General features: G+C 37.5%; 1 protein-coding gene across 1 annotated transcript in view; it reads right to left on the reverse strand.

Moving 5' to 3' along the window:
- Positions 1-6,473, reverse strand: part of LOC111873775 (lysosomal aspartic protease) — a 19,711-nt gene extending 13,238 nt beyond the window's left edge. Inside the window, exons 1-2 of the mRNA XM_023868724.2 lie at positions 6,275-6,473; positions 1,871-2,009 (exon numbers count right to left, since the gene is read on the reverse strand). Of these exons, the coding sequence (XP_023724492.1) occupies positions 1,871-2,009; positions 6,275-6,345 (210 nt within the window). The 5' untranslated portion in view covers positions 6,346-6,473. The remainder of the gene's footprint in view (positions 1-1,870; positions 2,010-6,274) is intronic.
- Positions 6,474-12,781: the final 6,308 nt, after the last annotated feature.

Consider the following 12,781-nt stretch of genomic DNA (forward strand, 5'->3'; position numbering starts at 1 on the left):
GGGTGACTGGTTTTTCCATCATGACAATGCCCCTGCTCACACAGCCCTGTCCGTATGACAGTTCTTGACCAAAAACGGTATGACCCCTGTTCCTCACCCTCCATACTCACCCGACCTCGCCCCGTGCAACTTTTTTTTTTGTTTCCTCGAATGAAAAGAGACATGAAAGGAAAGCGTTTTGCTGATGTTGCTGAGGTGAAGGAAAAAACGATGGAGGCGCTGTCAAGCATCTCAAAAGATGAATTTAGACAATGTTTTGAAAAATGGAATAAAAGACTAGACAAGTGTATTAGTGTAAGTGGAGAGTACTTTGAAGGGGATTGAAGGTTTGTGCTTAAAATTTGAATAAATAAGTTTAAAAAAAAAATAAGTTCAGTTTCTTTTGGGTACCCCCTTGTATTTTTAGCTTCTAACGTCTCATATACAAATAGTTTCAAACAATTTTTCATACAATTTGTTGGGGCAGTAACAACCAAAATCGTTTTACTTTGAGGGCTTCTTGCTCTGATTACCTTGTCCACCATTTCTTTAATAAATGAAGACAGCGTGAACTCTTAAACTTGCATGCTCACACATTTAAGCATAAAGACTGTCAGATTACACCACGTATAAATTTATTTCATTGGCAAATCGTTACTCAACTGAGTCAAATGGCAATGTTTTGCCAATATAATCAGTTTGTTCCATGGAAGCACTTACTTTCCTAATCACAAAATTTTTCATGAAAAAGCATACTTGTTCTTCACTTCATGGTATAGGCAGTCAGCCCTGTTGCAATTTCACATACTCATTCCATCCTTTTGAAGGTCTTTGTCAGTTTTATTGCCCTTTTGGTTTATACTGTAAAACCTGTTTTGATATTTGTTCATCAGTCATTCTGTTCAACTGATTTATCCAGTTTTGTGTGTACCCTTCTCTTTCATTTACCAGTCATGATCTGGTCTAAGTCTATCCTTTAGTTGCTCTTAAGTATCTCATCTATACTGACTATAAAGATTAAAGATTACACTGACTATATCCTACTTATGTCTCTTCCTTTAACTGTCCAAGATTCACTTCCATATAGCAAAATTGGTTCATCTTATAATACCACACATTCTATCATACTTAACTGAGTTTGTTACACAAATATTTGCTTAATGTACAGAATGAAATGAAATTTGCACAGAAGCTCATCATAATATGATTCCTTGTTAAAAAAATTGAATATGATACACGTCTGGAGACAATCGGTTTTCGAGATACAAGTCACCAACAAATGGGGTGACACTTATCAATAGTCTTGTCATGGCAATGCACAGTGAATTGATACGTGTTCTCAAGACACATAACGCACAGCAGTGGTCAGCTGTGATCATATGATCATGAAATAAATGCAGGAAGAATACTCTGACATGCTGTTAACCCTTGGTACCTGTAATAGTCAAGATGTACATACTATATTACTCTGGATATCATCTAGATGCTAATGTTTTGATGGTTCATTCAGCGTTTCTGTAAGACAGAAGTTAACACCGATTGCACCCCATTGTCATGTATTAAAATGTGGTCAATATTTCCAGACTTGGCCACTGTCCACAATTTGCAGTGGATTTGGTTAAGCATACTAAGTGAGGCAGGAATTTTAGATGTGTATGGGTTATACAGGACCTTATTAACAGTGTCAGCCTTCCTCCTACAGTCCAGATGCAACAACTGTCCTGCTACTTCGTCATACTTCTCACGTGCAATGCAGAGGCCACATGTAAAGCCATGGCCTGTGTTTAAGAACTGTTTTTGTCTTATTTTAATTCCTGGGTCAATTCTGTCACATGGCTGTCAAGGTATGTGTTAGAAGACTAATGATTAAGAAGCTGGAAAGAATATTTACATCAATATACTTGAACAGCGCAATTGAATCGTTGGTTCTTGGTTTTGGCTTCGGCTTTTTTAACGCCATGAGCTGATCCATGTCAGTATCATATTCGAGCATTAGGTGTCGTGGCGACTTTTCTCTGATCAGAGGAACACTGAAATTAAAATAAAGGAAAAAGTAGAGTAAATCTCTTTAGGTAACAGTTTCACTCTTCTGAAGAAAACTTCAATTAAAAATCATTTGTAGTATCTTTAAAGGAAGTAACTTTCCATAGGTAACAAGTGTCATTATAAACTAAACCTTCAGTCTGTCTATGAGATAGTGACTTTCATAAAAGAATTAAAAACGATTCAGTTATAGTTACTACACTGGGTCTACATTTATATCGTCCACTACAGGGCAGAACTCAGTAAAACACAAAGCCATTCTGAATACCAGAATTCAGCTACTGGCTTCAAATAAATAAATAAATTGTGATTTTGAAGCATGTAAAATATAGATTCCAAGAACTACTTTATAATAGAGCCAAGTAATTTACATAAATCATCCCTAGCTTCAAATATATTGGCCAAACACATTTTTGATAATGTGAAATGTTCATAAATACTTAATTTTTTTTCATGCAAATGTTATTGGTTACTACAGCTACTCCTTGATATTCATGGATCTTCTTCCTCTGTGATCACATGTGGTCACTTGGGTATTATTGTAATCGTCGTCATCGTCATCATCCCTGTCTATTATTTCCAGTTTTGCTGATAATGTTTGCATCATCAAACATGTTCACTGTCTGCTTCTCATTGTAATTTCTTCATTAATACCTCTTTAAAATTACATCTACGAGTACTCCATAAATTTTCATATGTACACTTTTTGTATATATGCATATACAGGGTGTTTCACGACTTTACGGCATAACTATAGGAGGTGATTTCCTAGGTCTTTGTAATCAAAAAAGTTCATATAAACATGTGTCCGATTTTGGACGGTTACGGAGTTATGACCATTTTAAACTCAGAATAAAAAGTAACGATTACTGACAATAAACAGAACAAAATAATACACCAGCATAATACATGATACATTTAAAGTATGAATGTAAAGTTAACTTCGTGAAATTTCCTTTACTTTAAATTTATTGGTGCTTAAAGCTGATTTTCGAAAGTGCCACCGCCGGCCGCAACACAGGCTGCCGCTCAGTTGTGAACCGTGCCGGACATACCAACCCACCTCGCCTTAGGTACTACATCTCAAGTGTTGAGATAACGAGAACGCTCTGTCTGTAGCTAGCTAAAGATAGCGACCCGACAGCTGACAGACGCGGTTCACACAAGGGCATGTACGGGAATGAAAAAACGGTCATAACTCCGTAACCGTCCAAAATCGGACACATGTTTATATGAACTTTTTTGATCACAAAGACCTAGGAAATCACCTCCTGCAGTTATGCCGTAAAGTCGTGAAACACCCTGTATGTATATGAATGTAAATGAAAGTTTTAGGAAAACTGTGATTAATCTCGGTATGTACAGCATGTGCACCAGCAGAGACTGGAAACCAGATATTTCTCACATGTAATCTGGCCTATGAATATATGCAATACCTCAGTCTCTCACTGTGTACAATATTATCCAAATTGTTCACTTAATACTCCTTCTTGGGGGCACTATGCTACAAGCCAGAATGTCACAGGTTCAAGTCCTGATAAGGTAACTGGATTTTTTCAATAGACCTAATCCTTCCGGCCACATTATGGCCTTGGGGTCGACTCAGCCTCTAACAGAAATGAGTACCTGGAATTAATTAAATAATTTTCCTGGGGGGTAAAGGGCAGCCGGCGCGTAAGGCTGACAACCTTACTGCCATCTTCGAGTTGACTGTCTAGATAATGTGGGACCCTCAACATATCACAACCCTATGGGCCTCGGAGGCCTGATACAGGGATAGCTTTACCTTCTTTTTCTTTACTACTCCTTCTTAGGTCCAGATATTTTCATGAGAAGAGTGGTTTCAGATTCCTGTAGTATATGTTCTCCCCTTAAACCAAGACTTCACATTTCACACCCATACAAAACAAGTGCAAAATTATTTGGTGATGTTTTAAGGTGAAAAGTTTTCAACTTAATAGTAAGTAAGTTTTTAATTTATTCTATTGCTAATTTTGTCATGAACCAGATTTCTATTTGTCAGTATTAAACACTGAGACAGTGACCACACTACATTTATTTGCATAAAGCCATTCTCCTGTAGTCATGACTGCTCACATCAGTAATTACACCTGGTATTAACTTGAAAGCTTCAAGTTGTCAGTTTATTCTGTAGTTGTTATCATCAAATGTGTTTATTAATTCATTCGTGGAGCTCAGCCCTTCTTGAGAAGCTGCCAATTGTGTAGCTACTCAAGAACTTTTCAGTATTCTAAGGAACCTGAAGGTTCATTACTGTGTTCACAAGAGCCCTCCACTGGTCCCCATCCTGAGCCAGATAGATCCAAATATCTAACTATAATGGAATTCAGCAGTGGCAAGAAATTACCGATGTCACCACATGTTGTGTGATGTTCTATTGAACTGGACTTTATATTATTTTAATTTGCACATCCAAACTTCAATAGTACTTTCCGTGTGCCACTGACTGTACCCAACTTATCACACACAAACACATGCCATATCAGCAACTTAGATAACCTATATAAACAACCCTCCTGTGAGAACTGAAGTTCTAACAGCAGTGACTATGATGAGTGTTGTCTTCTGAGATGTGATGCCATGAAATTTGATGATATTTATAGCTCTTTCAGAGGAATGTACTGCCTCCATCTTCAGGATCAGAGATGGAAGCCATGTGTTCTACCAAAACATGGGTAAACATCTATCAGGTTCACCTCAGAAGATCTCACCTCTTCAATATTGCTCCTTCCTATACAAAGTTACTATGCACTGATACAGTAAAAACAGAAAACTATATTTTCAGAGAGAGTGAGTGTATCCCAAATAATAAATGAACAATAACAAATTATAGTTACATTCACCAAGAAGTTAGGAGAAGATAGAATCTGAGAAGAACTTTTTACCATTCAGTTCTGAATACTCCAACAATAGGCCTCTGTGAACACTGTAATGAACCTTCAGGTGTAATACAAGACAGGTTTTTTTTCACCACAGCTGAGTAACTTTTCAATGCTTCAAGAATACGTCTGTTGGATTAATTAAACAAATTACTAGTGTCTGTAAATGCTGGATTGCAGAATGACAGTATGATTCAGTAATCCCATAAACTCTACTGAAAACCCTATACAGGAACTGATTTGCACACCTTACACATGCAATACTGTGTATGTTCTTCAGGCACGTTTGGAATAATCTGTGGCGCCTTCATTTATAACTTGTGACCTTTGTAGCATTTTATCCCTGCACATTATATGTAATATGTCATAATTATATTGATTCTGTACACATCTTGTACCTAGACAAGATGTGTAGAGAATCTACCTTTCTTTATTTTTATTTTACCTTTATCTTGCACCTAGACATGGAGTTTGCATGCTTAAAATTCCTTTCCTCTTGGGATACAAGATTCCATGGAAGAATATTATGAAATAGCTAGAAAACATTCTCACTTAGAAAATAGACTGATGTCCCTGACAAAATTTTGGACAGAATGTGAACTTCTCATGCCTAGCAAAAAAATATATGTATTATAAAGGTAAATAAAAAGGGTAATCACTCTCAAGTCAATAGAAATGACTGCAACATTTCAGAACAGAAACAGTAACCAGCAGAAATCATTTTTTCGACATTTGTTCTAAAATTCTGGTAGTGGACAAGTCTCCCTTGGCATTAATAATCTTTAGAAATTGAGCAGATTCAAGTGAAAAATGTCATTCTTTCTACCCCAAAAAGGTACTTACCTACTCACGGAGCTGAGCCCTACTTGAGGAGCCGCCAGTTCTTAAGCTACTCAAGAATTTCCCAGCATTTTATGAAACCAAAAGGTTCATTACCGTGTTCACAAGAGCGCTCCACTTGTCCCTATCCTGAGCCAGAACAATCCAATCCATCTACCCCAAAAGGTACAAATATTATTATAATCTTGGGCGGGTTACCACCATTCTGACTGGGCTTCACCGGTCCCTACGGAGGATACCGTGATAGCTTTGTTGGCGGCGCTCCCTTGACGCGAATTACGCGTTAAAAGTGTGCCTGACAGAACGGAAGATCATTCCTTCCCACTACATTCTTCCGTACCCGACATTCGTAATCGTTGTTATGGCATTTGATGCATAACAACCCCTGGACTGAAAAGCGTCCAAGAATCAACCACTGAACGCAACTCCATAAATACGGCGCTTTATCCCGCATACCGGCCGTGCTCGTTCATAAATTCTTCACGTGTGATACGCCTTCATTTTTTACTTACCTTATTATTTGGCAATCCACGCCGATTGCCAGTAGGGTAAGTCCACATACAAACTTGCTGAATGGTAGCATTGCTTGGTACCGGGGAAACACCTACTATCGTGACGAACGTGACCAACTCGCAACAGCACATTGGCAAATACGTACAAAAAAGCTTGGTTAACTTGCCCGTCACGGGCCGTGCTTTTGCGCAGTCGATACCGGTCATACCGGTCGACACATGTTGACACAAACATGATCGTACATGATATCAACAGGGAGCGGACCATTGGCAGAAGGACGCAGTGTTGTCAAACGAATTTCAATGAGTTTGTTCACGTCGGTTAATGTCCAATATCACCTATACCACCGTCAGGCAACGGCCGGCAAAGTTTGAGGGCATGTTTAGATGTGTTGCGCAGTCATTATGAACGGCCTACGGTAAAAGACTCCATAATCTTGAGAGCTGTGAAGAATGCAGTGCTTGTGAACCATTTAAGGTGCCGTAGAATTATTTATAATTTGTGAGCAAAAATATTGCCTCTCGTAGTTGCCTAACTCAGGGAGAGAAACCTGAGTTTTTTTCGGGTCGTGTTGAATGACCGCGAATTGGGTGACTAGGAGAGCACTCAGAAGTATTCACACACTAATGGCACTGATCGACAATTCTCTAAGGTTTTATCGACTGCACTGATGTTAAAGTTGGCACTAACTTCACCGACAAGCGGCGGTCGCTCGGTCGGTATAGTTCGCTTGCGGACTAAAGCCACGGAGTTTAATAGTGCTACGACACACAGTGGTAATCAAACTTATGGGTATCATTTTACTGAGGCCCAGTGGTCACAATAGTTCGAGAAAAACAAACAGGGAGTCGGAGATATGCCGTGCGCGTGTGCCCCTGTTGAGTGAAATTTTTGGAGTGTTCAGCCAGCATCTCTGAAGGTAGGCAACTGCCCTGGTTCATAAGAATTCTGACGAAAGATGTCACACTTCAGATTTTAATTGGCTGGACTGGGCAAGCTGGTAGGCTGCTTAATATGCCTGCTCCAATTAGAAAAACTCAAATGTTATATTTTAGCATCCCGTTGCATTGAGGCAATATCGTTATTATTAAAGCACCTGTCAATAATGCAACAATATAAAAGACATCTAGAATATGTTTCTCACTAAAAATGTAACTTTAATACTTTATGATGTTAAAACCATATACATTACTTAGACATTAAAAGTGATTATCAAATTACTAAAATGTCTCTAGTTTTATATATGTTTCTTCAGTTTACAACATGTTTCGGCGGCACATGGGCCATCATCAGGCAATTTTTCTTTTTGCTTCTGGGGAGACCACTGCACTGTTCACTTGTGCACTGTGCTCCCATGCACATCATTGTTTAGTTTTTATCTCATGACTAGAACAAACACTTTACGAATGTAATAACATACAACCATCCATGAAGTTTACAATGGAAAAAGAACAACACAAAAAATCAATTACTTAGATATTACTATACATCGAAAAAATAGAAGGTTTGAATTCACAATATACAGGAAACCAACACATACAGACATTATAATACCTAACAGTTCATGTCACCCATATGAACATAAACTATCAGGTATAAGGTATCTGCTGAACTGACTACACACATATCCAATAACTGGAGCATCAAAACAAACAGAAAAAAACGATATAAAGAAAATCCTACAAAAAATGGATACAGCACAAATCTAATTACAAAACCAGTACCACATAAACAAAATATACAGGAAACTCCATACCGTAAGAAAAACAAAATAGGCCATTTTTAAATATTGTAGAAGATAATTAAGACAAATAACTAAGTTATTCAAAAACATGCAACTTAGAATAGATTTTCTTACAAAAAGCACAATCAACAACACACTGAGATCAAAAAATATAACAATAATGGCATATATCAGATGAAATGCTTGGTTTGCCCTTTGAAATACATTGGTCAAACTGGAAGGACATTTAATTTAAGATATAAGGAACACATTCAAGTCGTTAGAAGTAACTGTAGCAAATCTGGATATTCAAACCATATATTAAATACGAGACACTCATATGGCAAAATGATGGACACTGTGGACATCATGAGGATTGGAAGGCAGGCATTTGAACACACTAGAGAGATATCATATTTACAAAGTATACAAGAGCAATTTACATATGAACAACATACACAATGAGACACATAACCGACTTTTTCAGACAGTGCATGAACTTTGCGATAGATAGCACTAGATATGCTACCTAGAAGGAACAACTATAGGAAGACCGCACAAGTAATACACAAGAGAAAGATGACACAAAAGTGTAAGTACACAGAATTGTAACATTTGATATATGAAAACAACACAAAGATATTCATACTAATCATACTAATACACATTATAGATTGCAATACGATAGCCGCAAAAGAATAGGACAACAGTCTAGTCATGGGATAAAAACTAAACAATGACATGCATGGGAACATGGAGGCTCCCCAAAAACAAAAGAAAAATTGCCTGATGATGGCCCATGTGCAGCCGAAATATGTTGTAAACTGAAAAACATAGGTAAACCAGAGACATTTTCATAATTTGATATTCACTTTTAATGTATAGGTTACACTTTCAGTGTCCTAATGGCATTTTAATAATTTTAACATCATAAAGTATTAAAGTTACATTTCTAGTGAGAAACATATTCTAGATGTCTTTTATATTGTTGCATTATTGACGGGTGCCTTTAAGTGGCTAGGGTTTTTGGGGGTGAACTGAGCCACCAGCTATATATCTGGTAAAGGTGAAGGTGTCCCTGTGCTTAACTAATTAAGCACTACACCACGAAGGCATATGGGGGAGTAGATGTATAGATCCACATTTTCTTGACCTCGGCACTAGCTGGAGGTGAGTGGTCAGCTTCACGCCCCTGCTGCTTTACCCACAGGGAAAGGACCCTGGGTACCCATTGGATAGGAGGCTGGGTGAGCCCCAAAAGCACTCTGGATGATATAGAGAAGAGAAAATTACGACCCTACTGGAACTCGAACTGTGGCCCCTCAGTCATCCAGCCCATAGGCAGTCGCTATACCGACTGTGCTACCCTGGCTACATATCTGACAAACTAAAATTTGGGGTGGCATGGATCCAAAAAGACCCTGCTAAGATTACTAAATGCCAATTTCTGATACTGGTTTCAGAACAACGTTCACATTCCATTTTGTATACTCATGAAATCAGTTAAACAAAACCTGCAGTACAGTCCATGTGGATAAATATCTAATGCATTTCTTGCTCAGAATTGTCTGACACAAGGGCCTGCTTCAGCACTACATAATAAAGAAAGCCAGAGGATGAAATTGTCCATAAAGAACTCTTAAGAGATAATTGTCAAAGTGTCATCAAGAGAACAGGGAACAAAATCTCAAAGACTGCTAATAAATTCTTTAGAAGTGTCTGCAATATTGAATATTTGGGAATAACATTAACAAATCGAAGGTATATTCATGAAGACTAAACGGATCAAATTCAGAGCATGCTTGTTACTGTTCAGTTAGCATTCAACTGCCTTCCCATCTCTTGCCTAAAAACGTAAATATTAAAAACATACTATTATCTTATATTACGTATTTTGTATGGGTGTGAAATTTGGTTTCTTGCCCCATTGGCAGAATAGTTTGTGGATGTTTGGGAGCAGGGAAATGAAGAGAAATTTGGAACTAGGAGAGAAGAAAGAATACAGGAAACTACATGACAAGCTTCATAATTTAAAGTCTTCACCAAATATTATTGTGATCAAATCAAGGATGCAAAAGGTGGGGCATATAGCATGTATAAGAGAAATGTACACAAAATTATGGTTGGAAAACCTGAAGTGGACAGAACACCCTGGAGATCCTGCCATAGATGAGATGTTGGTTTACAGAAATAAGGTATGCTAGTGGGAATGGATTCATCTCACTCAAAATAGGATCAAACGGTGGATTCTTGTAAAACAGTAACGAAATCTGGATTCCATAGAATGCAAGAAACATTTCGACACCTTGCAGAACTGTCTGAAACAAAGTCGAAGACCTGATTGAATATCATACTAGAAACATAAAATATGCAGGCTTCTGGTGCTCTCCAGAACAGAGACGAAAGACCAAATATAATGCCTCATTATTGCTATTATTATTGGCATTATGAACATGGAGAAATAAGTCCAAGAATGATAATTTACAATGTACATGATAAAACAAATGCACATCTCAAAACATCATATTGTCACATAGTATGTGTGGGGTTTGGATTGGTGAATGGATTGACCACTTACAGGTCGTAACTACAAATAACTATACACTATCGTAGATTTCCACACTTTACAAATCGCTAAATCACACAGTCTAGTGTTCTCAGTCTGTTACTATAAGTTTCCTGGTAATGGCTCCAACAGTGGCTATACCTCTGCCTCTGGCCCAAGTCCTCTCTTCACAGACTCCTGCAGAGAACTGACTCAGCTGACAAAGCTCCAAACCTCAGTTATAATAACTCGGCATGGATCACATAGAAAACACAGTTATTCTGTTGTGTGCATGTATGTTGCAGGTATTACCTAGCAACAGCTGCTGTTTAAAGTCACTGCTTAGCAACAGGACTATAGGCAACAGTATTTGAAATTGAAATTCATGCTTTCATTAGCATTAAACCGTTTTAATTATGCAGCACATACTGAACAATATGACTGGCTCTCACATCTACACAAACTGTTCACACTTGAATCCAAAACAAAGTTTCTCAAACTATGAACACTGTCCTAACATTTCCAATAGAGAGAGAGAATATTTTCTTAAAACTGCTTGATTCACTGGTAATCAACGATCTTTGAATGTCAGTACTACTTGTGTGCACTGAGGTAATTTCATAGGCAATTCACACTTTACCACAATCCCTTTTTAATACATTAAAAATGACATTTTAATATTTCACTACTTGTTACAGTAAAACTGTTTTACCTGTCTTAACTTTAGCCAGAATCTTGCAGTATATGTTTTTATGGACTGTTCCCTTTTATGTTTGCATGATGTTATCTAACTTCTGTGTATGTTGTTAAAACATACATGTTGAATTCTTGAGGCCTGGTACATGGCACAGGGTTCTGTACCAATAAGAAGTATTAACAGTGATTCATACTGTAACTTGTTTGGAAATCTTCCAACTTTCTGGTGATACACCTAAACTTTATTTTGACTGCATGCCTATTTAGACATTTGTACATCTTTTTAAGTATTCAGTTCAGCATTTGGATGTTAAACCAATCATAATCAAGTCTTGCTCAGTGGCTACAGAAATCTTACCACCGGTAAACCCAGTACTCTTCAGCAAAGTAATTCACATAATAACACAACTAGCCATCAGCAAAGTGATAAACTGAAATTTGTTGAAATTGTCCTTCACAAACAAGCTAATGAAGCTGTACCACCTAAAATTACGCTTTCCAATATGAAACACAGACAATAATAAAGTGCTGTAGTCATTCTATAGCATAATCTTACTCTTGTATCACAGTTTATGAAACTGTGGATCACAACCTTCTATAAAGAATCACAGAGTTCTCAGGAATTATTGAAACACAGTTGTATCTGTACACAGCTTTAGCAAGTTATGCGAGTGATCTGTGAACATGAAATCGATATATTTGGAAACCACAAGCCCTACAACTTCAGTGAACTCTTTCAAACGACCTATGCAGAGGAAAATGATCATTACAATTAATATGTTGCTGGACATTATCCATCATCTTGTCTGTTCTTAAAAAACCGTCTAGTTTTTTAAGAACAGACAAAATGATGGATAATGTCCAGCAACATATTAATTGTAACAATTTACCATCATCACAAACTTTTAGATCTTAAAATGATCATGTTTGGTACATGGAATGTAAGAAGTTTCTATAGGACAGGTTCACTGGCAAGTTACAAGAGAAATAGCTAAGTATCAACTTGTAGATTTAGCAGAGATCAAATGAGAAAGGGGTTGCACTGAACCAGCATGAGATTATACACTTTCCTATGGAAATTTGAATAAAAATCATGATTTAGGGACAGGATTTGTTGCGAGAACATCAACACTTAAATGGGTAAGGTATGGACTGGATTCATCTGGCAGGTTCTTCTGAAATGATAAAACTTTGGGTTCTATTCATGAGTTGCTGAGAAACTGTTAGCTTCTAAAGGAGTGCAGCTCCACAGACCCCTACATTACCTGTCTTGTTCTCCTTTGCAATGCAGAACCCAGTTGGAATAACTGCTGCTCCTGGAATCACTTTGAGCTTTGATATCAGAATCTCTATATTCTTTCTATTTTGGCCCACACAACTTCAATGCTATTCATGGCACAAAAATATGAAGTTCAAAAATAGTGTGCCAAGTGCCTAACAACTGTATGAATCCTGTAAGGTTTCTTGTTAGGCATCCTGCTAAGAATGTCATTCTTTTTGCAACTGATCCCCTTGCTGTGTAGCCATGGTTGGTCAGGCTCA

This window comes from Cryptotermes secundus, unplaced genomic scaffold (genome assembly GCF_002891405.2).
Source record: "Cryptotermes secundus unplaced genomic scaffold, Csec_1.0 scaffold142, whole genome shotgun sequence".
Lineage (NCBI taxonomy): Eukaryota > Metazoa > Arthropoda > Insecta > Blattodea > Kalotermitidae > Cryptotermes > Cryptotermes secundus.